General features: G+C 36.0%; 1 protein-coding gene across 1 annotated transcript; it reads left to right on the top strand.

Annotated features, from left to right (window-relative positions):
* Positions 1–9883: 9883 nt before the first annotated feature.
* LOC122197573 (probable ubiquitin-like-specific protease 2B) lies at positions 9884–13955 on the top strand. The gene is made up of 15 exons (XM_052771297.1): positions 9884–9941; positions 10027–10131; positions 11080–11129; positions 11204–11407; positions 11496–11565; positions 11668–11779; positions 11924–11974; positions 12122–12253; positions 12390–12590; positions 12663–12718; positions 12806–12902; positions 12974–13064; positions 13185–13304; positions 13376–13501; positions 13917–13955. Exons 1-15 carry the CDS (start codon positions 9884–9886, stop codon positions 13953–13955), a joined length of 1512 nt encoding a protein of 503 aa, XP_052627257.1.
* Positions 13956–27364: the final 13409 nt, after the last annotated feature.

Below are 27364 nucleotides of genomic sequence, written 5' to 3'. Positions count from 1 at the left end.
TATAATTCTTTTTTATGGACACTAATTAAATTTTTCATTAATGTCAAGAATAATATTCTTTCAGAGTGTATTCTAGTATAATACACTATCGTTCTTCATATTCCATACAACATTATTGTATTTCAAGTGAGTGGGTCATGAAACAAAAAACAAACCCATACACAAAAACCTAGATGCGAATTCATTGCGAAAGAATGCTATTACTGACATTAATGATGAATTTAATTAGTTTCCAACAAAAATTAATTATAGATATCATTATATATATATATATATATATATATATGTATGTATGTATGTATGTACGTATATGTAAATCGTTTAATATCTATCTTTATTTAATTAAATAATTATTTAATTTTACTAAATTTCTGTTGGTGCATTCTAGCACACAATAAATGTAAAAAAAACACATTAACCTAGCCCCATGCCCCCATATATATGTGTGTGTGTGTGTGTATATATATATATATATATATATATATATATATATATATATATATATAATATCATGTAAGATTCATATGTGATTATATAATGTGATACTCACATGTGATTGTATCTTTTAAAATTAAAATGTGAAATTCACAATAAAATTTTAAAAAATAATTAACAAAGAACACTCACACAAAATGCATGTGTGCATATAGACGTAATTCATATGAGATTCACTTGTGATTTACATGTTAATCAAATGTGATTCACTTATGATTTACGTATGAATCACATGTAATTGATATGTGATTCACTTGTGATTTACATGTGAATTACATGTAATTCATATGTAGTTCACTTGTGATTTACATGTAAATTACATGTAATCCTCTAACAAATATTTATAGTAATTTTTATTTAATATGGGTGTTTAAGTATATAAGGTAGGGTATATGTAGCACCCGTGTTCCCATGTATTTTAATTTTATTACATTTGCGGTCCTTACACGTGGCGTAGATTGCAGCTACGACGGGCGTAGCTAAGAAAAACTGAATGCGGGCTTTATCGAGTACGCATGGCGTACTCATGCAATGACAAACCCTATTTTTTAGGGTTGAGCCCCTATTTAAGGACCATAAGTCCCTTGAGGTCTCCACATATTAAACCTCCATCCTCCCCAACCAGTGTCTCGAAACCCTAATCCTTGATTAGCTTGTGTGAGCCTTTTTTGTGTGTTGTTGGTGAATAGTGAAGGAGTAGAAGTTTTTCCTTGAGGATTGTTATGGCTAAAGCTTGAAGATCCAGGGCCTTCATCACCTTTGCTAGCTTCTAGAGGTATAAAGTTCTTACCTTTATGGTTCTATACTTATATGGCTTAGACAAACTTTGAGATTTGCTTGCTTTTGGTCCCATGGTTTGGTTCTTGTGAGTAAAAGCTACTCCAGCGTTCAAGTTTGTCACTTTATGTTGTTTTTGAGGATCTCGTGTCATAAAAATGAAGTCTTTGTTTCTATTTCTCACTCATGCAAGAGTTTAACCGATTTACTCGTCACATGGGGTCATTTTTTGTTTTTATGTTGATGGTATTTACGTCATTTTGAAACTATAATGGGAAACAAAAAAATGTGGTTAAAAGCTTCCTTCACAACCCTTTCAAAGTCGAGGAGTCATCTTTTTGTAAAGTACAAGAAGTTATTTTGAATCATTAAATTCATTATCAAGGTTAATGTAGAAAACACCTTTACAATTAAAAACTACACCTAATAATCATTAGATTGATCAATAATTAATTTTTATTCACACTTTGAAATTTAAATGTCAAATTGGTATATCAAACACTCTAACTAGAAAAAGACACATGAATTAGATCAAAATGATAAAGTCAACAAGTATCTTTAATATTATCTTCCAAGTAAGTTAATTTAAAGAAACATCCAAATTCTAGTGGGATTTTAGAATAAAAAATCAAACAATAGGAAACATCATTGCACACGGAGGTTCAATGAATAATCGGTCCAACTAACAAACCAAATTTAGAGTTTGACTTTTAGTCAGTAAGATTACAAATTATAGTTCAATTTTTTTTTCAAGATTCGAAGATAAGCATATCGATTTAAGGTTTCAAAGTTACAATAATTGACTTTTGACTTTGAATTTGGGACGTTAGAATCGACATCCTAAAAAGTCAGAAACAAGCGAAGCCATTATTTTTGGAATGAGAAATTGAACGATCTAGAGAATCTTAATCAAAGACTTGAATCAACATCAACAAATGGTAATAAAATCTTTGTTCTCAATAAAAGACTTCTACACCAACCACATGTCTTCTTTTAAGCATTGTCTTCTGCCATGTGTAGCTTTTCTACACCCTCGCTTTTGTGTTTTCCCGCTCAAACATGTCCTTTAGAATCGACTTCTTATATTGTATTTACTATCAATCCCATAAAATCAGCAATTAAGATGAATTAATCACTATAATCACGCCAAATTGCTAGAGATACACATATATGAGTCAACTTCTTCACTTAGTTGTAGATTCAAAGTTTGAAAACCCTAAAAACGATACCTACTATCTTCATGAAATATTCCTATGATTGTCGTGTGTCTCTTATCTATTGAAGCTTCTCTGTCTCGCACAACGTATCTTCTTGCTTCTCTCCAAAAACTAAAAAACCTTAGATGATGGTTTTTGCTTCATTATCTTGCAATTGGTATGTAGTTTTTGTGCCTTTTGTGTTGGTATCTTTATTCTCGAAACATTGGTTAAATGGTTAAGCCTTTTGTATTGGTATCTTGATTCTTTTTATATGACTTTTTTTCTCTCTACATCGTCGTCTTTATGGAACTTTCGTTGTGTCATTAATAATCTAATAGATTATAAACTTTAGATGCTTTGGGAATTCTAAATTGTAATTTATGGTTCGTTGGTTTATGTCGAATATGGTTGAAGAAGTTCCTGCTTTGTCAATTTCATGGTCCTTTTTCTTGTTAGCGTGTTAGTTTTTATAAATGCCTCTTAATGTCGATCATTCTTTATATTTAGATCATTGAAACATCGATATCGAAGCAAAACAGGGTACATATGCACCTTACAACATTCTGCTATAATGGAATCTCGAATTCCAGTTTTGTTATAATAGAATCTTGAATTTCAAGTCAACTTGAGTAGTGAATTACCAAATGCACCACATAATGGAATCCTATAACCAATTCTTTCAGAATAGAATTGGTCTCCATTCTTGTTATTGGTCTCCATTCTATCATAATTTATTGTTTTATTCTATTTGAATGCACAAAAAATTTTAATATTTGAAAGTTGATTATGTTTTTCTTTATTAATTTAGGTTTTTAAGAAGCTGTCATTGATATGGGAAATGAAGAAAATATGGAGAACAATAATGTATTCTAGTAATATATATAAAGTAATTTTTAGCAATAATATTCTTTCAAAATTGATTCGTGTTTTTTTTATTTTTTTCCTTTTTAATCATTTTTAGTTTTATCCTTCAAGAATAAATGTAATTTGTAACCATTATTAGTCATATATTTATTTTAGAATGAATGTAACTGTTGTTTATAGTCTTGTTCTGTAAGAATTAATGTAATTAGTAATTCTTAAAGAATAAAATATGTTTCATATAAAATCTGTTATTTGGAAAATGTTATTCTTGATAGTATATGTTGTATAAATCTTTAATGTTACATCCCGAATCCCATGTATATATTTAATTTGTTTTATATTCATATCAATAGGGCAACTCGACGGGTTAGAGGTCCTAACTCGTCGAGTAGGGGCAGAGAAGGTTGCGTGAACTTTAGAATCAACTCGACGAGTTGGAGCTGAGTGTGAAAACCCTAATTTTTAGGGTTTGCACCCTATTTAAAGGACCTTAAGTCCTCTACCCCGCCTCCCTTATCACGTAATCACCAATAGCAAACCCTAATCGAGATACCTTCCATTTTGAGAGTGTGTAAGGTTAAGTGTGTGTGTGTGTGTGTGTTTGGTGCATTCCTTGGAGAAACTCGAAGATCTAAGAGCTTGGAACGAGAAGGAGTCCATGGATCCGTCATCCATTTAGTTGTAGCAACCATTTGAAGGTAAAAAGTCACTACCTTGATCACTTAATTGTTATATCTCTCCATTAGAGAGTTTATGGCCATTTCTAGCTTCTTTTTGCGTTATTTTTGGTTTTGAGCATGGAGAGTTTATGGCCATTTCTAGCTTCTTTTTGTGTTATTTTTGGTTTTGAGCATGCTTTGAAGCTAAGACTTCGGATCTGGACACTATTAGGCCCCTTAGGCCTAATGACTCAAGCTTTATCAAGCTTTTGCCAACTTTCAAGCCTTAAGCCCCTTGTTGAGCCTTGTTTTGGAAAGATTAACCCCTAGATGCCATGCATGGACGTAAAGCTTGTAGCTTTACGTGGTATTTCAGCCCTAGAAGACTAGATCTATAGTTTGGAGCCTTGGGTTCGCTTAAAAGAGTTTGAATGAGAAAAGGGCTGAAGGAACTCGATGAGTTGGTTAGCTAACTCGATGAGTTGGTTATGGTTTTACCTAATATTCTGGACACTGTGCAAGCTCGACGAGTTGACTCTCACTTTCTTGGTTTTCAGAGGACAGAAGGAACTTGACGAATCGCATAAATGCACTCGACGAGTAGAGTCAACATGGATTGTCGACTTGAGTGTTGACTTCCGTTGACTTTTAGGGTTTGGGCAAGTTGTGGACTTTGGAGACCATGAAGGGGTAAAATGGTCTTTTACCCTTCTGAGATTTAGAAGAGGAATTAACCTAAATATTTGGGGACTATTAATCTCAATTATTAATTAGAGATGATTGCGATATATGATAGGCGGAGTCTAGACCGGCAGCCCGAGTGCGAGACATACTTTGCTTTACTTATGAGGTGAGTCTTCTCGCTATACTTACCTGAGTGGTAATTAACGTGCGACCGGAGGGTCTTATTTGTGTCACTGACCGGAGGGTCTTATGTGCTTATACTGATATATGTGATAGTATACATTTTGTATTTGTGGTTTATGATGTATATTATTCTGTGCATTATTGAGATAGGACAAAAGGGTCTAACCCGAGCCGTGAGACCGGAGGGTCTTCACAGAGATATAGGACCGGAGGGTCCAACCTGAGCCGTGAGACCGGAGGGTCTTCACTGAGACACATGACCGGAGGGTCCTAATCGAGATATAGCCATGAGAGGCTAATTATTTGTGTGTGGTATTTTGGGGAATTCACTAAGCTTCGTGCTTACAGTGTTGTGTGATATGTGTTTCAAGTACATCTCATGATCGCGAGAAGGCGCCGACATGATTATACACGCCAACTGGTTGATTTGTGTTTTGAGGATTTTGGGATATTTGACAAACGATTTTCATGTCTTGTGTTTGAAACATTTATAAATTGAGTATGAGAGATGTTAAACCGTGTTTTGTGTGGAATTAAAAATGAAAAACTTATTTGAAAAATTAGAGTGTTATAAGTTGGTATCAGAGCCTTGGTTTGAGGGATTCCGATGTACCCTCAGGTATGTCTGGACTCAAACTGAGGATTTGAGAAAAAATTTCTGAAAGAAATGATTTTCTAAACAAGCAAAAAATTTAAAAGGAAACAAGACATAACAGTGTGTACAATCAGCCAGAGCCCGAACGGTGATTTCCCAAAATACCCTTACTTGTTTATATAGTGAGATGAGATACTTTTGAGATATTAGAGCTGCATGCTAGATGGTAGGAAAGGTATTTCAAGAATTTAGAGCTTGAGTTTCCTGATTCATGATGCCTTAGCCTAGGAGGATGTTATTGTTTGACATTATCAATTATTTGCTATGTGTGTATGCTGAGTTGGGGTACATGGCAGGAAATCTTTAAGAGATAGATTTGAGTTAACGAGTAATCTATAAGGGATACCTAGATGTTCATTTTGAGAAGCCTGTTGAGAGAGTAGTTAGATATCCATGAGGGATAGAGTAATTGTGAATTAGGATCCTGGGAGGAGGACTTCGGACAACTACGAATTGGTGTGGAAGGTAGTATTGGGCCCATACTACTGAAATCACTAGATCTGTATGCGAACCAAGTAAGAACCTTAGGATAATAAGAAGCATGTAGGAGTGGGTAATTGTGTGTGTGCTTTAGCTAGTCCCTGATGATTTTTGTGTTGTGTTTCAGAGAGACTATGGTGATTACCTGTAGCAACCCCAGAGGGGAGTACCAGTGAAGAGGAGATCCGTAGGATCATTGCCGAGGAGGTGGTCGCGGCTCTCAAGGAGGCCATTCCAGAGATGTTCGGGTCTATTAAGACCACATTGATTGAGACTTTTGACGAGTGTTATGCTGCTGTCATAGAGGCTGCTGCTGCTGCAGCCGCCACGACCCTTGCAGCTGCGAGGCCACGGGAGGGTGATTCGCTGTTGTTCCCAGAGTTCAGCGACACGAAACCACCGGAGTTTGACAGGACCCAGGACCCGATTTCTGCTATGAGATGGATTTATGATATCGAGGGATGTTTCTATACTTGTTCATGCCTTGAGAACCTGAATGTTTGATTTGCGTTGAACCAGCTTCACTTAGGAGCGAAGGACTAGGGGAAGTTTGTGACGACTAATAATTCTCCTACAGACCATGCAGCAGTGACTTTGGAGAGGTTCACCCAGTTATTTCGAGATGAGTACGTTCCCCAAGTGGAGACGGAACGATTGGCCCAAGATTTTATGTCTCTCAAGCAGAAGACAGAAACAGTGACAGAGATTACGAGGATGTTTCATGAGAGGGCGTTGTTCTGCCCTTAGCATGTGTCTACGGATATTGAGTTGAGTTACATACCAATTCCAGGAGGAGGGAGATTGAGTTGGAGATTCAGACTAGAGAGGAGAGAGAGTCGTTAGGGAGAGACAGGAGACCAGTGCAGTCGCAGCCAGCTCATCTCACTTAGGGACCAGCCCAGGCTTCTACTCTTGCTGCTTTGCGCGTTACTGATGGCCGGCTGGGAAAGGCCGAGGCTCCGAGAGCTCGTGGGAGAGCCTTCCAGCTGACCGTGGAGGAGGTCCGCGTAGCACCTGACGTCGTTGCTGGTATGTACCTCCTTGTTCATGATATTATTATTATTTATTTATGCTTATATTGTGTTTTATATAGGTACTTTTCTTGTGAATTACGTGCCTGTCTTGGTGTTATTGTTGGGTTTTGAGCATTCTAACACTCCTAAGTGTACATGCAACCCTAAATACCTTGGATCTATGTTTTCTCTATTATACATGCAAATATGAACTTCCAAGGTATTATACTAATCTGGCATACAAAACAATGAATATAACAAGATAGAATACATACCTCTTTGATGTAGAAAGTCTTCATGAAGCTTGAGTGCCTAGTACCCCAAGCGTGACACCTCAAATGCTTCACACAACACCAAATACACTTGGAATAACTTGAGAGAAACTTGAACACTCCTTGAAATCGTCTAGCCCTCACACTCAGACATAGTGCACGATTTCTCGAGCCATGGGATTCTTTTATATGGTGGCTATTAGGGTTACACCATGTAACTCATGACTTTACTCATTCCTTATGCTCCATGGATTTTAACCTCCATGGAGCATCCATGGGTCACCCCATGGACTTAGTCCAACATAAGGAATCTTGGATCACAAGCCCACATATATAAGAATGAATGATTTACACAATCAACCCATATATTTAATTAGTCTCCTTTTGATCACTTAATTAATTCCAAATTAATTCTTGATCAATACTAATTAAATAACCTTATTAATATATTAGAACTTATAATATATTAACAAACCTTAAGTGTTATTTCTTTCATTTTAGTCTATCCAAATGCATGATGTCATGCAACCCAAATGGACCATGCCGGGTCAGGTCAAGTCTTACCAATTATAGTTATGGACTTAGACATTAATCCAACAGTCTCCCACTTGGATAAGTCTAAAACTATTATTGCGTATTACTTCAAGAACTGACTGGCAATCGTAGCTCTCAAAAGCTTCTGTCGAACTCTGACCTTGTAGATGAACTCTGACCTTTGTCGATGACTTGTCCATTAGATAAAGGGATCATATATTCCTCCATTCTAGATATCATATGGACTGAGACATGGATTATAATCATTCTCTCTGTCCATTTGTTGTTTCCCGATTTCCGATTTATGACGACTGACAAATTGAACAAATCAAATCAGTCCTGGCTCGGCCGAGCACTTCCATTTGCCATCATCAAATCATCGAGGGGCCCACAAATATCGCTTTTATCCCTAAGGTAAAAGGAATGGATAAACTTCGACTCATATGGCTTGTTCTACTACTTGTTGAATCATACACAAAGGCACGTTTTATAACACCGAGTTACCGAATGCGTTTTCGTGCAATCAATGTACAACCAAGTCATAGTAACAACTCATATCTATAGGTTTGAATAATATAAGATATTATCGTCTCATGATCACTCGTGATAAAATCCATGAAGTGATTCCAATGAGCGCGGGTTGAATCCAATACTCAGAACTTATGAGCACTCATGAGTGTTGTAGCCCTTTGTCCAACATCTTAGGCCTCTACAAGCCAACCCATGATAGTCTTGATTCATATCTACTTCCAACATATGACCAACTGTGGATGGTTTGAATAACTTAGTCATTCCGGAAGAATAACCTAGTTTATTCTGGAAGTCAAAACATGCAAAATGAAACACAATAATAATTGAATCCAATATGGTATCAAAACCTATGAACATAAATAAAACACCTATTATTTATCACCATATGATTACACATTATTCGTTGTATACTGTTTCAGCTATCAACTTTATTCTTGAATTTAAAACAATAGTTGTCCCATGCTCCAAGCATGTACACTAGGTTTTCTAAACACTAGTCATGTCATACACCAAGTATGCATACTATGTTTGTCTATGATCATTACTTTGTGAAATAGATCAATTGAACATAACTCCAATGATCCTCTTTTCACAGTCCCAAATCCTTACTGCAAATGCACACTACTAGAAAACAGACCTTTAATGACGCGCTTTTTACGACACGCACTGATTAATGATACGCAAAAGGGCGTGCCCTACAAATAATGTCAGATCTTTAGAAATTTGAAGAATGTAGGATGCGCATTTTTTGCGTGCCCTAAATTATTGTCCCACAAAAAAATACAAACACGGAGGGCGCTTATTTAAAGTGTGCGTCCACTGTGAGTGTCGCTTTATAATTTTTCACTCAAAACGCGCGTTCAAGGGGGAAATCAAATCCTCTTAAAATTCTAAATTTTTTAAATACCCCGCTTCAAGATCTCCCTTCATTCTCTTCTTCCCTTCTCTCTACAAACCCTAATCATAGATACCATATCTTCTTGCTTTGGTTGCTATAGTTTAATTGGACCAAAATTAATCATATATTAATTTTTTTAGCCCAGGGCAGTGGAGTTGAACACGAACACATGGGAAATTACAGCATCTCACGCCTAAATCGAAGCAATCGAACATATTTTAGTCCTCCATCTTACATTGAGAATCATTTCCCCTCCCATTTCCGACCCCTTGTGAGCGATTTCTAGGGTTTGAATCAACATTTACCCATGTCGACACTCCATCTAATGCCCTCATCGCCTTTTTTTCTTTTTGTCGAGGGGCTGATTCTAATTAGGTATATGCTATTCCATGTTTAGATTTCTGTAATTGAAATCCTCTCCTCCCATCAATATGATAATAAATGAGGATGAATAAGTCAAAATTTTGTTTTCTTTTTTGGTCCCAATTTCTTTTTCTCTCACCCCTTCCATTCCATGGGCAGAGGTCAGCGGGTCGTCGAGCCTGGTTTTCAATCGCATGCCATAATTCATGCAGGTGCTGGAGTTCAAGCCCTGACAAAAGAACACTTCAAAACTGTTCGATTTTGGACAAGAACGACATGGGTAGCGATCGTAAGTCGAAAAAGAAGGGGTCTCCGGCTGAGTCCTCGTCGGAAGGTTTTTGTTCTTTCTCTTCGTTACCAATATTTCTCTGTTTATACAATTTTCAATACGAATTGATGAGGATACTCGTGTTATGTAGACGAAGGGAAGAACAAAAGGCGTAGAAGTTCAGAAACAAAGAGTGATAAGAAAGAGAGAGACTCTGATATGAAGCACAAATCGCATAAATCTTCAAGTACTAAAGGTACGCTTCGCTACATCATGAGCTTACATCCAGTTTTAGTTTTGTTGTTGATTTTTTTCTGTAATGGAGGAAAGCTAGGGTTTAATTTGTTATCGAGTATCATCTTAGTATAAACACTATCGATGCGATTAGTTACAGAATCAAGCTACTTAGTGCGATTAGGGTTTTTCAGCTGTCTGTCTGCGCATTCTGTTTTCCATTCACTAAGATACGATACCCAATTTTTAGCTTTCTGATGAATTTGATACCTTTGTTCTTGTGTAATTGGGATTTGGAACTAAGAATCCAGTTGTAAGGACTTGTATCCTGCCAATAATCACTTTGATTTGAACAACAAGTTGATATTGTTTCTCAATTGTTGTAACTTTGATTTGAACAACAACCTACTTCCCTTGTATATAAGTAACCTTAGAATTCTTCCTCATATCCAGAACCCTTAATATTCACCCTAAGGCATATTTTTTTTTCAATAAGCACTAAATAGATGTCTAAAGTCTGATTGGGCCAGACATTGGATAGATAAATGTGCTAATTACTGCTACACATCCAATTATAGAAAAGGGTAGTACGGGAAAATAAATAACATCTTATTAATGGAGGGGCATTTTAGGTATTTTCTTTAAAATACATATAAAGGAGTAGTAGATGGAAGGAGTGTTATATTTTGTCAAGTTCTAGTTCTGGTCTTGGAACCTTTGGGTGAATCTCTAGCAAATCATTAGGGGTTTAGCTTTGTTGATTTGAGTGTTTAATCAATTCTTCGAGTAACTTTTGTTATCTGTTCCTTCCTGAGTATTGATTTCTTCTTCTAAGTTGTAAGTGAGTTGGCAGTAGTTAGCTTTCTTGTTCATTAAGTATCTTCAACCATGACAATCTTTTGGGTCCATATGTTACTGGTTTAATGAACCTTGATTTATTCATTGAATTGTTAAAATTCTTCTCTGTCAGGTGTTTTCTTTGGATCACCTTCAGATCATTGCACAGATGAGTTGGAAATGGTGAGCACTCTATTGACTGATGTTTCAATTGTGGATTCTCTTGCACTTTTAGTATTCTTTTTTAATGATTACAGGACACCGAAGATTTAGCAGTCATCTTCTATCCTGATCATATGGTGTATGGTGATAGTTATTGTACAGATTGTGTTTTAACTTTCACCAGCAGTTGCATCAAAATAGAGGGTCCAGGTTCAATTCTAGATGGAGATGACAACATCTTGAAATTACAGTGGGATGTTCAGGATTTAGTTCATATCAAATCTCATTGGTATGAGCTGGTAAGCCTACAATGAGCTTTTAACATTATGTATCTCCTTATTCTTTAGGGTTTGGAATTATTGTACCTTGAATTTTATGATGGTTGAGATGGCAATGGTGACCATTCATGTACTTACTGAAGATACAGTACAATCTGAAAATGTTGAATGCACTTCAGGTTAGATAATCATTATCTTTTTTTGTGAAAATGTTCTCATATTGTTTTACCTGTCCATTTTTCAATTAAAGAATAATTATACATCTATTTTATGTAATTCAGGTGCTGAATTGAAGTTTGCAATCATGGGGACTAACTGGTTTGGGAAACAAGAAGCAATCACAACTTTAAATGTTGCATACAAAACTTTATGGAGCAGTATGCTTGAGTTAGAGTGAGTTTTTTTGGCAACATCTTTGAATTTTCAGTTTTTATCCTTTGAATTATCATCAATCTTGATCTTTATTTCATTAAATCAGTCATTTATTTGAATCTTAATTAAGTAACTTGGTATATTCATATGGGATTATTGTTGCAGGGACACTGTTCTTGGACAAATCAAAGCACCTTTTACAAAGTATTTTCCCAAGTAAGTGCAAAAAGATTTCTTTTGGCAAAGTTTCATATGAATTTTGATACTTGTGTTAACTTTAACAACCCTTTTGTTAAATTAATAAATATGACTGTTTTGCCCTTATCCGATTCTTGGATTTTATATTTCATTGGATGCTTGCAGCTTTGACCAGCCTTTTGAAGAAGTTATATATCCAAAAAGGGATGTTGATGTTGTTTCCATTAGTAAAAGAGACGTTGATTTGCTGCTACCAGACACATTTTTCAATGACACTATCATTGACTTTTATGTCAAGTATGTTTATCTTACTTATTTGATGGAATGAATTACTTTCATAACAAGCCATTTTACAAATATAAAAACTTAAATGTACATCAGACTAGAAGTCATTACATATGAAATTTTATTCTAACTTTCTAACTGATGACAGATACTTGAAGAACAAAATCAGGCCTGAAGAGAGACAGAGGTTTCATTTTTTCAATAGTTTTTTCTTCCGGAAGCTAGGTGACCCAGAAAAAGAACCTCTAGATGCCCTTGAAGGGAAAAAAGCTTTTCAACGCGTAAGAAAGTGGACACAAAAAGTTAATCTTTTTGAGAAAGACTTTGTCTTTATTCCTGTAAATTACAAGTAAGTTGGAAAACAGTTTGCTTTCTAGACATTTCATTTGAACAGTTGACAATTATTTCTGTTGTTTGACAGCTATCATTGGAGTCTTATTGTGATGTGTCATCTTGGGGAAGTTGCGAAATACAAGGGTATATCTGTCATTTCTCTTTAACATCTTCAAGTATTTTATGAGGCATGGTTATCCCTTTTTTCTAATATTATAATCTGGTTTGTAGATGAAGAAGATGTAACTGAGTTGATTAAAGTGCCATGTGTTCTGCATATGGATCCTATCAGAGGTAGTCATACTGGCTTGAAAGGTCTTATGAAAAGGTAACATTTTTTTATTATATAAACATTTTATTTTATTTTTAAATTATAAACCTTTAAATATGCCATTCTAGCTATCTGAAAGAAGAGTGGAAAGGGAGGCAGCAGGAGGCATCTGAAGATATATCATCAAGATTCGATAATCTACGCTTTATTTCACTTGAGGTATCATCTGGATAAATAATGTTTCAAAATTATTTGAGAAATGGAAAGGAAAAATATACGAGGGCAAAATTGTGAATTCGTATTAAATTCTAAAATCTGAATTTTGTGTTGTTTTTGCAGTTACCACAGCAGCCGAATTCATTCGACTGTGGTTTATTCTTGCTCCATTATGTAGAACTTTTCTTGGAGCAAGCCCCGATTAATTTTAATCCATTTAAAATCACAAAAAGTGTCCACTTTGTAAGGACATGGACCATTTATGTAAAAATTAATAATATAAGCGAGCTGTTGTTTGTGAATATGTGACTCAGCTAAATACGGATTGGTTTCCACCTGCTGATGCATCCTTGAAAAGGGTGGTTATTCAGAGACTGGTGTATGATCTCCTACAACAACCTTATGATGAAGCTGAAGCCTTTTACAAAGTATTTTCCCAAGTAAGTGCAAAAAGATTTCTTTTTGCAAAGTTTCATATCAATTTTGATCCTTGTGTTAACTTTAACAACCCTTTTGTTAAATTAATAAATATGACTGTTTTGCCCTTATCCGATTCTTGGATTTTATATTTCATTGGATGCTTGCAGCTTTGACCAGCCTTTTGAAGAATTTATATATCCAAAATAGGATGTTGATGTTGTTTCCATTAGTAAGAGAGACGTTGATTTGCTGCTACCAGACACATTTTTCAATGACACTATCATTGACTTTTATGTCAAGTATGTTTATCTTACTTATTTGATGGACTAAATTACGTTCATAACAATCCATATTACAAATATAAAAACTTAAATGTACATCAGACTAGAAGTCTCTACATATGAAATTGTATTCTAAATTTCTAACCGATGACAGATACTTGAAGAACAAAATCAGCAAAATGAAGCCACTTGATTTAAATCTTGCAGCATTATCAGCAAAATGTAATAAAGACTTGGAGTTGAATTTGGCTAAGTCATTATTGAGTGAGATGGGCCAATGTACAACTGCTTATCCATATAATCAACTGTTTGGAGCATTAGTCTTAAAGAATTATGAAACGAAATATGCAACTTTACTTAGTTGGAATTTGATGTAGATAGTAGATTAGATGCAAATTTATATATTGTAAGAAATAGAATTGTATGACATTAGATTTATGCAATGGATTCTATTTTTTGTATATGATATTTTATTTTCTATTATGAAACATTAAATACAAATTTAATTTGAAAATAAGTAAATATATAAATAATATATTTTTTTAAACATTTAAAATTATGATACGCAAAAATGTGTGTCATATTCATTTATGACATGGCCTTTCTTGACAGGGGCTTTCTTGATACGCATTGCGTGTCATTAACACGTGCGTCGTAAGGTTATGACACGCGAATGCGTGTCGTCTTCCTTTATGACAGGGTCTTCCTTGATACGCATTGCGTGTCGAAAACGCGCGTATAATTGCATGTCGTAAATGAGCGTCATAAATGCGCGTCGTCTCTCTTTATGACAGGGCCTTCCTTCACGCGCATTTGCACGTCGTCTAAGCCTTTTACGATGCGCAATGAGCTTCGTAAAAGGCTATTTTTCTAGTAGTGGCAAAAATTCCAAATTCATTCGAGTTACTGAAATCTGTTAGATTCTAAACTTATATGCATTGATCCTCTTGTAATGATTATGCACAAATTCACAAGGAGTTGACAACAAACATTACAAAGTATTCCAAAGGAGATCAACTCTTTGGAAACATCCTTCTTGCATTAAGTTTCCTTAATCTTACATAGATTGAAAATTCTAACTTTGAAACATTTCCAGATTCATTTTGACTATCAGTTCTGAACAAGAGTTGCCTCCTTACAGATTATGTCAATATGGTCCTTCCAAAATTATCACTATACTTCCAAATGTCCTTGAGCACCCAATCTTTGGTAAACCTTAGATTGTCCTCGACAACTGATTAATCCTTTTAGTCATATCCAATTCTAGACCTTTTCCCTTCTTAGTGCCCTAGGCATTTGGAAAATTTTAGAAAGGATGAATATAGCACATGTAATCGATCCTATATCCGAAGCATATGGGACATGATTCATGATGTCTCACATAAAGACTAAACAAGTCTTTTGCTATAACATTTCCATTTCTATTTGCCAAGTTCTCATAATTCAGATTATGAAAAGGGATGTCGTAATCATAATTGAATTTTAGAACGCAAATAATGGACTCATATACAGAATTTTCTTATGTTAAGCCATTCCAACATGAAATTCATATATATATATATATATATATATATATATATATATATATATATATATATATATATATATATATATATATATCCTTGACTAAATACGATTAAAACCTCAATCTAAGCTTTTAGATTTGAGATGAAGTATAATTTCCTCTCCCTTATTTATAGCAAAACAACTCTTTCCCAATTGAAACTTTTGTTTTCTATAATTAACATTGCTAACTTGCAATACTTATCATAATTATCATGCTCCCACTAACATGATGATTATTAGCATGACACTAATGCTCCCACTAGCTTTGACATGTACTCAGAAATCAGCTGACTTTCTTACCAAAGTTCAGATTTCTAATACTAGATTGTTTTGATAAAACTTTATCAAAATCATACACCTTCCCTTAGATAGCTCATAGGTGTGTCTAAACAATTATGAAGAGGGATGTCGTAATCATAATGCTTAGACCTTTTTGCCACTTCTCACAAGTCCAGGTTAGTGTGCCGGTTAACCACACACGCTCCACCAACGACTTTGAGAATGCAAATATCACAATTGCTATCTAGCTAAAATCTACTTAGTGAAAGTGTTTCCTCACCATCATTTTCATGAATCGGAGAGAAACCTTATGACACTTAGACTTTTATGGTGTATGAGTTCCTACCCATATGAATTTGTCAAAACCATAATCACAAGACAAGGATAATGACAAATCCAAACTCATATGGATTGAACTCAATCTTAATTTCTTGCCACCTGGCAGCTCAAGGGCCTGCCATTGCTTCCAAGTTGTTGTGCAACCAATTGAGAACTCTAAAAACTCATATGCAAAGCCAACTTTAACTGGAATGGGCATAGAATATGTCAACATGATAGGTTATAAACCTCAAGTCGTGTGCTAGTGAAGAACTTCAGGTTTTATTCTTGATTAGTTCTTAAGACTTTCAAGACCTTTAAGACTCCTACTGTCCTCTTGACCTATAATACTCCCTTGTTAAACATCCAAGAGATAGTGCGGATTCTAATAAAGACAAACACTTCACATAATTGGCCTTAGTTGATCTTTGTTTTATCCAAAACATCACAACTTACCAATTTCAAATGTACAAGAGTAGGAAACTTTTACTCTTACATTTGACAAGTGTTTTAAACCTTCTTTAAGACTTGTCACTCAAATTACAATATTGGAGTATGACTCTAAGACTTGTATTGGAACGAAGTATGACTCATCTTCTTGATTTAACCATTTCAACAATTCAAGATTCCTCGTCTTAGTCATAAGAATGCACTAAGATTTCCTTAGAGAACTAATTGTGCTATGGTTTCTTAATCATTAAGATGATCACAAAACTGATACTAAAGTACTCTCCCATCTTTTCATATTTGAGAAACTTTTATCCTTCTGCCTAATTTGATTCTTCTTATTTGCTCTGCCATACATTGGAACCTTTTCCAATGTCTCAGAGTTACACTTAATCTTGTAAGTATAATCATATTTACTGAGCTTTAGTAAACCATGACGAATAGTCTTATCGATCTTTTGTGGTGGACTTGACCAGTGCACAAGAATGTGTACTCGATCCCTTAGTCCTTCACTTGACTCCACATCCATGTGAACAAGTAGTTAGTCTTAATTTTTTTTCAATGCTTGAAAGTTCGCATTCATCATGCTATACAACTTGCATGATTCCAAGTTTCTATCCAACTGAAACTTGGGTGATGAGAATCTTTCCTTATTTGGTAAATTTAGACACCACCACAAATGAAAGAATCAAATTCACTTTCCAATATTGCTATTAGTGGAATCTTATAAGCAACAACTTTTCACAAATGCCATTATAAGGATACTTAAAATAAATAAAATCAAAACCTTTTTCTTTTATTTTAAAACTTTGCGGAAAACTTATCCTTACAATCCATATGAAAACCTTGTTGTTATCTATTCCTAAGCAATATAAATATCATAACTCTTAAGTAATAGCCCAAAATTCTGATCACCGAACCATGCGATTGAAATCCATCTTCGCGATCAGAATCAACATGCACTTAATAGAGTTAGAAAATGGACTTTACCTGAAGTAGAGCCAAACTTATTGACTTTAACAACCTTAGGTAAATTTGGCAGCTTCGCAACCAATGCCCCTTCCTTTGGCAATAGTTACCTATGGACCCTTGATAATGGGACTATCTCAGACTTAGCCTCTCTCTTTACCATTTGGTCAACCGAGTTGACTATGGCCGATCCCTTGCCATTGGAAAGAGAGAGCTTTACTGGATATCCAATGTCATTATTGTCAATGTCCACAAGTTTTAGGAAGTTGATCTTAGAAAAAGATAAGATCATTAAGGGTCTTGCATAGTCTGTTTCATAGGAGTCCCAAAGGAACTCACTATGTGACATAGAAAGTAGTTGAGGCACCAACTTTCTCAACACTTTGACACCCAACTCTCCCGGCTTGTCAATATGTGACTACATCTCCAAGATGTGATCACACATAGACCTTTGCTTGTCAATAGGGCTTGAGTGACCTTACAAATTTTCAAGAACTTGTGGGTTAGGGAGAATAATTGGAGTAGGTGAAAGAAGTATGATTTCCGTGGGACATCATCTTCATTTAGGAAAGCTTGTTTCAAGAGATTTAGGAAGATCATAAATGTCTAAACCAGACATCTTTTTGGGAGATATTCAAGATAGTTGATTTAAAGTCCTTAACATGACACCCAATATGAAATATTAAGGCCAGGACCCAACAAACTATTTTATAACTTAGAAGAGGGATGTCGTAATCCAAGCTATAAAATATTCGAAGGTAGGTGAATGACGATTCACCAATTTCCACCAAGATAAACGAAATGTATTATTAGCTTTTTAATTGGTTTTTGAAACTCCTAGATCTTTGAGATTCATTGAACTTTTCAATGGCATGTTTCAATCTCGAGGGTGCCCTTCAGGTTTTGTGACTGGGATGCCGAGGATCACAAAACAAGGTGTGAAGTAACCATGCAAATTACTTGGTACCCTTAAGTGTTTACCCATCAATCGATGTGCCGGTTAACCACACACGCTCCATTGATACTATGATAAACATTAAGTTACCCTTTGCCTACCTTGTTAAATACGAGTTAGTGTGCCGGTTAACCACACACGCTCTACTAACCGACTTAAACAAAGTGCAAAGTGTAATTTCATGGATTAGCACCTTATTCACATTTTCCTAAGTAACTAAGATTAGGTGTTTATAAGAGTTTAGTTACTTAGTATTTATCATTAATACTTTTAATGAAAGGAGAATTCTAGTCCTTGTCCTACCCTGTTGGGAATAAATCCGAGATGACGAATGCGGAATATCATGAACAATCAAGAATCAATCACCATAATATGCAAGTAATCTGATAAAGGGTTTTTGTATATTGATTATCTCATGAACGTACAGAGAAAAACCCTAATCTGGTAAAAAAACATTTACCAAAAGTAAACCTAATGATTATTTATAGGGAACAATAAATATCTACCATAAATATAAAATAAATGCCTAATATAAAACCAATGCCTTAGCAGAGCTCGATTAAGAACTTCTACTGTAAAGGCACCGTAGGGAATCATAAAATGATTAACCCTAAAAAGGCTTCCCTAAATAACCAAATATGCCAAATCAGTTTCAATATCTCAAATACTCAACAATCTCCCCCTAGATGTTGAAACTGATGAAGATCACGATTTCCGATCTTCTGGCATTTCTCCCCCTAAATTGTGATACTCATCAGCACATGGGGTTTTCAAAGCGAGAGAAATAGAAATAATCTTCCAAATACGAACTCCCCCTTGAATCTTCAACAAATACCGTGGAGAAAATCCAGAAAGTTAAGAAGAAGCACCAACAATCTTCAAAACCCGTCAGATATGATGAAACAAATCCCGTTAGAATAAACCCATTTCTCAAAAATTAAAACCGGAAAAATAACAAAAATTAATTTTGTATTTTCCAATATTTAAATTTAGACAAGAGAATAGAATAAGAAGCAATTATTTTAGAAGGGTTTGAAAAGAATAAGACCAAAGAAAAGATTAGAAACAAAAATATTTTGTAAGAAGGGGTAAAATTGGTAAAATCCAAAAAATTGTAAAGAGTTTTGGATTCTGGGATAAAAACGGATAAGTTCTAAAAACATAGGGACCGGAGTTGAAACTTTAACCCTTCTTCTTCGTTTGATCCGTAGAACACGCGTCTTTGACTTTCAAAATAAATTGAAGTTTCCAATTTGCTTAAACTTAGGAGACCGAAACTATAAAATAGCTGAAGTTTCAGGGACCGATAATGTAACATGAGTCATCTTCTCCAAATTGCTCCGGATTAAAAGAATAACGACGCTTCCTTTGACCTTGAGAAAGTCAAAATAAATTCCGCTTAGAAATTTACTCCTGATAAGAACCCATATTGAAGCTCCATCTTCAAGTTGCAGACGAATACAAACATTCTTCAAGCAAATAGTAAAATCCGATTACAATATCAAGTTCCGAAGAAATCAAATTTCGATTTTGATTTGTAAAATCTGATTCCGAGTTGATATCGACGATTTTGATACCGACAAAAATTCCGATTGGCTGTTGATTCTACCGATTCCATTTTCATACCAAATCCAAATCGATTACAGATTCAATAATGAACGAGCCTTCGTTTACAGTTAACACGACGTCAAAATCGAGCCAAGAACTGTGAATCGATGACGATGAATGGAGAACTGAACGAATGTCTGAACTCCGATTTCAGTTTCAGTTTAGTTTTGGTGAGATAAGTTGCATCAAAGATAACAGTTAACAAGCCCCAAAATGTCGATTTCATGATTTCCGATTTCAGTGTTCAATCCAAGAACGAAACGAAACCTAGTAGCTGTGAATGTGAATGGAGCAGCACGAACCTGTACTGTAGATGTAGATGAGGAAGCGAACTTAATCCTCTCGCTCCAAATCAATTATTCATGAACCGAAAGCAATCAAGGACCGAACGCAGATTAAGGACCGAAAGCTGATCATGGACCGAAAGCTGATCAAGGACCGAAAGCAGGTTCGCTTCAAATCCAAATAAAGGTTCGCTTCAATTTCATACCCAAACCGAAATCAACCGAGCGTTCGCCTATGAACAGTAGATTCGGGTTCGGTTCTTATGAGTTCGGTTCTTAATCTGAGGCTCGCTTCTTCAATTTAGCTTCTTGTTTGACAATTCCACTGCAAAGAACGAGACAATACCATTCGCGTCTTGGTTGTCTTCGCTTCATAGGGACGAGTAAAAGAAACTAACTTTCGTTTTTCGTCTCTTGACTTCGGCTTCAAACAACGAACACAGGAAAGAGAGGCAACAAGATGGCTAAAATCCCGAAAACATCCCTTGTATTTTAATAAATGACAGAAGCTTTTTTTTTTCTTCGATCGTTACGGTGAATGCAAAGTAAGTATACGGAACTGGCCCCTAGAGAATCAGTGAAGAATCAAATGCAACCCAATATCTTTAATTGTAATTTCGAATTTAACCTTTTATTAAGTTCCGAAAGTAGCCCCTGTCAAAAGTACATATGACAGCTTGCACCCACTGTTCACTGCAATATGTCAGAATATTACCCCTTTTTCAGAAAAAGTCGCTTTCATCCCATCTTTTCAACTTTTTCAACTTTTGTCAATTCCAACACACAAAAAAACAATAAATTTGATTTCTTCAACAATATTTCATATCTTTGACCCAATATTCACCAGATTTCACAAAGATTTTGTCCCCATTTTCGTTTTTTTTAAAGAGGACAAAACTTTTATGGGACTTTTGGTACCCATTTAAGGTTCAACATAGAAGTTGGTTTCTTGCATACCCACTTATTTGAAGAAAATATATCATCCTCTGAAAATAATACCCGCTTCTTAGTTGGAAAATAAAAATTTCCAAAAATTTCATTAAACCAACCAAATACTCTTTTCTCTTTTCTCCAACTTTTACCATATTTATCTGAAGAAAAGTGTGAACGGAATTTCTTTTGAACATTCTTGACTTCAACTTTCTGAACTTTTTCACAAGCATTGGTTACTTGTACCTTGGGCATCCAAACTTTCTTCATTTTACTCTTGTTCTTTCTTTTCTTATTTCTAGGCTTCATAAACAAATTTCTGATCTGAACAACCTTTTCATCTTTCTGAATCTGATCATCTGTAGTTGTTCCAATAGAACAAAACTCCTTCACTTTCACGATTTCCGGAGATATACTTTGAGATTCTTCTTCAGAACAACTAGATTCGGGTTGTGAAGCTTCTGAAGAACTTGAAACACTTGACTCCCCCTCAACAAGAACATCTGGAGTCGCTTTTTCTTCAGAAACTTGAAGAACATCGTGAACTTCTTCAAGAACATCAAGAACATCTTCTTTTTCTTTTCTTTCTTTTTCTGACTTCTGTTCTATATGCTTCAAAAGTAAGTATTCTTTGATAATGATAAATTGTTTTAACAAATCCTTATCTTGCTCTACACAATTACTTTTAAATCCACCACTAGAGATCTGTGTAAAATCACCAATCTTCTCATCAACATAGAGATTATACATCTCAATGGCATTCTTCAACATAGATTGTTCAGGAACATCCCAAAACAAATATCCTTCTTTAAGACGAAACTTTGGATCTGTAACTTTTAATCCTAGTCTCTTAATTTCTTTTAACACCTTATAATCCGCCATTTAATCTTCAACAAGAAAGAAAACTTGAAGAGAGAGAAAGTAGATCTGATGAGAATTCTAGAGAGAGAAAAACATATCTGAAAGGGTTTTTAGTGGGAGAAAACAGATCTGAGATGAATTTTAGAGAGATAAAGTAGATCTGAACACGAAAATTCAAACAAACACAAAATTTTCTTCTAACTCTCTTCCAGAACACAATTCAAGAACAAATCATATGATAGAATGGGTAGAAGATAAAAGATCTGAACAAGATTTTGCAATAAAACGAGATATTAGACTTTTTCTTTTCAGAAAACTTACAAAACTTGAAGAACAAGGTGAGATTCAAGATAAAATTTCGCCAAAAACAAGATCGATTCTTGCAATAATCGCTGAGATCTACAAGAACCCGCTCTGATACCACTTGTTGGGAATAAATCCGAGATGACGAATGCGGAATATCATGAACAATCAAGAATCAATCACCATAATATGCAAGTAATCTGATAAAGGGTTTTTGTATATTGATTATCTCATGAACGTACAGAGAAAAACCCTAATCTAGTAAAAAAAACATTTACCAAAAGTAAACCTAATGATTATTTATAGGGAACAATAAATATCTACCATAAATATAAAATAAATGCCTAATATAAAACCAATGTCTTAGCAGAGCTCGATTAAGAACTTCTACTGTAAAGGCACCGTATGGAATCATAAAATGATTAACCCTAAAAAGGCTTCCCTAAATAACCAAATATGCCAAATCAGTTTCAATATCTCAAATACTCAACATACCCGTTCGGCTAACGACCCTCCACCGGTCAAGGAAGCGGTGGGTGAGAGTGAACACCCATTAAATTGTCAATTTATAGGCAGTAACCTTATACCCCCCTTATAGACCGGCTTCGTGAATGAGGCCTACTAACGGTAAGACTGACTTTACTCTTATACATACATACATATATATATATATATATATATATATATATATATATATATATATATATATATATATATATATATAATATTATTAACTTATGATATTATAAAGTATAAGGGGTGAATTTTAACTTTTAAAATTCTAAGGGCTAACTTGGAATTAAAGTATTCATGGGGAAAACTTTACAAATTCCAAAACTTGAGGGAGAGTTTTGAAACTATTCAAAACTCTTGGATTTTCATAACTTATGAGTTTAATTAAAGTTTTAAAAACCTCTTGAACATCCATAACTTGAGGACAAGTTATGGAGTCATAAAACAATTTAATGAGGAAAAAGACTCTTCATTTTGTAACCTATGGCAACTTTTATGAGTTTTAAGATTCATAAATGTGACTTATAGGTTACATAAACACATTTTATGAACTTCTTTTAGATTAACTTGGATTGAAACCAACTATCACATAATTTTATTCATTAATCTAAATTCACTCATAAAACAAGGTAACACAAAAAACTTTTGGTGATCCATAACTTATTCTTAAGTTATGGAATCCTTTAAAACATTAACACCAAATTTTTTAACTCCATAAAAACTTTGAATCAATTTTTTTAAAACCTTTTCATATCCATAACTTATGGAGGTTTCAAAAAATAAAACTCTTTAGATCAAACTTTTAAAAACTAATAAAATAATCATATCATTTTATCTTTTATTAAATTTGACCTAATTCAACTCATAAAGCAAATTATTCAAATTTTACAAATAATTTGTTTTTCACAAGAACAAGTAATTATCTTAAAATTTGACAAACTTCATGTTTTTTTTTCCTTTTTTTCAACTTTGAAAAAAAAAATATTTGCATCAATATAACAGAAAACAACTCGTGGCTCTGATACCACTGTTGGGTTTTCAGCATTCTAACACTCCTAAGTGTACATGCAACCCTAAATACCTTGGATCTATGTTTTCTCTATTATACATGCAAATATGAACTTCCAAGGTATTATCCTAATCTAGCATACAAAACAATGAATATAACAAGATAGAATACATACATCTTTGATGTAGAAAGTCTTCATGAAGCTTGAGTGCCTAGTGCCCCAAGTGTGACACCTTAAATGGTTCACACAACACCAAATACACTTGGAATAACTTGAGAGAAACTTGAACACTCCTTGAAATCGTTTAGCCCTCACACTCAGACATAGTGCACGATTTCTCGAGCCATTAGATTCTTTTATATGGTGGCTATTAGGGTTACACCATGTAACTCATGACTTTACCCATTCTTTATGCTCCATGGATTTTAACCTCCATGGAGCATCCATGGGTCACCCCATGGACTTAGTCCAACATAAGGAATCTTGGATCACAAGCCCACATATATAAGAATGAATTATTTACACAATCAACCCATATATTTAATTGGTCTCCTTTTGATCACTTAATTAATTACAAATTAATTCTTGATCAATACTAATTAAACAACCTTATTAATATATTAGAACTTATAATATATTAACAAACCTTAAGTGTTATTTCTCTCATTTTAGTCTATCCAAATACATGATGCCATGCAACCCAAATGGACCATGTCGGGTCGGGTCAAGTCTTACCAATTATAGTTATGGACTTAGACATTAATCCAACAGTTATTTGACTCGGATGCGAGTCGATTCTTCGTGTCTTTATCCTTTAGTCGTCGCATTAGTGTTAGACGTGAGGCTTTGAGTCGACCGATGAGGGTTTCTATAGCCGACGAGCATGCTTCTTTTCCACTGATGTATTCCGGGGATGTGTTTTGGAGATTTTCGGGGTTAAGTTTCTAATAGTGGGGGATTGGTTGAGCCGGTTTGGAGCCTTGATTGATTGCAAGCGTCAGATGGTGACTATACGAGACCCTAGTGGGGGAGTACGCACTCTCTAAGGCGAGGGAACCGAATCGGGGTCAGCTTTCTGCTATGTTGCCAGGGAAAGGCATGAGTCTACATCAGACGTGCATGGGATCTTTAACGTATGTAGTGGATACACAGGTTGTCACTGAGAGATCGATTTTTGTTTCTGATGTTCCAGTAGTATGTGATTTCTCAGATTTTTTCCCCAAGGAATTGTCGAGTGTGCCTCCTAAGAGGCAGGTGGAGTTCCGGATCGATCTGATTCCAGGGGCGGTGCCTATTTCCAAGGCACTGTATCGCCTTGCACCACCCGAGATGCAGGAGTTATTCTCGCAACTCCAAGAGCTATTGGGGAAGGGTTTCATTAGACCGAGTAGCTCGCCGTGGGGATCGCCGATCCTTTTTGTCTAGAAAAAGGATGGTTCACACTGGATGTGCATCGACTATTGAGAGTTGAACAAGTTGACGGTCAAGAACCATTACCCACTACTGAGGATCGACGATTTGTTTGATCAGTTACAGGGAGCATCTTGGTTCTCCAAGGTTGATTTGAGATCCGGGTATCATCAGATGAGGGTCTGTGAGGAGGATATCCAGAAGATGGCCTTTCGGACTCGTTATGGGCATTATGAGTTTGTGGTGATGCCTTTCGGGCTCACCAATGCACTGGCATCGTTCATGGACCTCATGAACTGGTTGTGTAGACCCGTGTTGGATCGTTCGGTGATCGTGTTCAATGACGATATTTTGGTGTACTTGAGGTCTAGGGAACAACACAAGGAGCATCTTCGGGAGATCCTTGGGGTATTGAGGATGGAGAGGTTGAATGCCAAATTCTCCAAGTGTGATTTCTAGTTATGAGAGGTCCAGGTTTTGGGACACCTCGTTAACCAGAATGGGATTTTGGTTGACCCGGCCAAGATTGAGGCAGTTATGTAATGGGAGGTGCCGAGGTCCCCATCCGAGATCAAGAGTTTTCTGGGCATGGTAGGCTACTATCGAAGGTTTATCAAAGATTTCTCCAAGATTGCTATTCCTCTCACCAAATTGACCAGGAAGGGTGTTATTTTCGCTTCAGGGCCTGAGCAGCAGGCATCATTTGAGACTATTCGCTAGATATTGTGCGAAGCTCCAATGCTAGCCCTTCTGGAGGGAGTAGATGACTTTGTGGTCAACTATGATGCATCCATATCAGGAATGGGTGTCGTGTTGATGCAGAGAGGGCACATGATAGCATATGCGTCGAGGCAACTGAAGCCTCACGAGACGAGATATCCCACCCATGATTTGGATTTGGGGGCAGTGGTATTTGCCCTCAAGATTTGGCGCCACTATCTTTATGGTGTCCGATATACCATATGCACGGACCATAAGATCCTGAGATACCTTATGGATCAGCCCAACTTGAATATGAGACAGAGGAGGTGGTTGGATGTAGTGAAAGAATATGACTGTGAGATTTTGTATCATCCTGGAAAGCTAATGTGGTAGCCGATGCCCTGAGTTTTAGAGCAATGAGTGCTCCGATCCCGAGACGTGTGTATGAGGATAACGGTGATGACTCCAGTCTTAGATACCATCTAAGAGGCCCAAATGGTGGCCACGAGACCAGAGAACCGTAAGAGAGAGCAGGAGATCGAGCAGATTTATGAGTTTGAGACTGATAGTCGGGAGCTTATGACCTTCCATGGGCAGATATGGGTGCCATATACGGGTGGAGCCCGACGGATTTTGATGGAAGAGGCCCATAGATCGATATTCTCGATCTATCCTGGGGCCATTAATATGTATTTGGACTTGAATAATGATTATTGGTGGCCATGCATAAAGAAAGCTGTGGCATAGGTGGTCGAGAGATGTTTGACTTGTCGTCAGGTCAAGGAAGAGCACTGGCGCCCCCATGACCAATTGCAGCCTTTGGAGATTCCCCTATGGAAGTGGGAGCAGATTTCTATGGATTTTATCACCAAATTACCAAGGACTGCAAGGGGTGTCGATGCGATATGGATGATTGTAGATCGGTTGACGAAGAGTGCTCACTTCCTGGCTATAAGTGAGAGCTCTTCTACGAAGAAATTGGCCAAGGTCTATGTTCGAGAGGTGGTGGCACGACATGGGGTGCCAACATTTATAGTGTCAGATCATGATGTGTGTTTTACTTCCAGGTTCTGGAAGAATTTTCATGAGGAATTAGGTACCCGACTACATTTCATCACCGCATGCCACCCGCAGATAGACGGTCAGAGCGAGCGGACGATTCAGACGCTCGAGGACATGCTACGCGTATGTGTTATGGAATTCGGTGGGAGTTGGGATTCCTACCTACCATTGGCTGAGTTTTCATACAACAACATCCATCACTACAATATTGGGATACCTCCCTTTGAGCTTTTATATGGGAGGAGGTGCCAAACTCCCATATGTTGGGGGGAGGTTAGGCAGAGAGTGATGGGGAGCACTGAGAAAGTGCTCAATACGATAGAGCAAATCCAGCAGGCTAGACAGAGGTTGTTGACGGCCCAGAGTCGTCAGAAGAGTTACGCAG

The sequence above is a fragment of the Lactuca sativa genome, chromosome 4 (genome assembly GCF_002870075.4).
Source record: "Lactuca sativa cultivar Salinas chromosome 4, Lsat_Salinas_v11, whole genome shotgun sequence".
NCBI classification, from domain to species: Eukaryota; Viridiplantae; Streptophyta; class Magnoliopsida; order Asterales; family Asteraceae; genus Lactuca; species Lactuca sativa.
The sequence above is the reverse complement of the archived record's forward strand: the minus strand, read 5'-3'. Positions and strand labels throughout refer to the sequence as shown.

Bases quoted from the DNA above. Each gene is read 5' to 3' on its own strand.
- LOC122197573 (XM_052771297.1), top strand. From the start codon at position 9,884: ATGGGTAGCGATCGTAAGTCGAAAAAGAAGGGGTCTCCGGCTGAGTCC. The intron at 9,942-10,026 runs GTTTTTGTTCTT...CGTGTTATGTAG, and splicing joins GGCTGAGTCCTCGTCGGAAG to ACGAAGGGAAGAACAAAAGG. The intron at 11,975-12,121 runs GTAAGTGCAAAA...GGATGCTTGCAG, and splicing joins TTTACAAAGTATTTTCCCAA to CTTTGACCAGCCTTTTGAAG.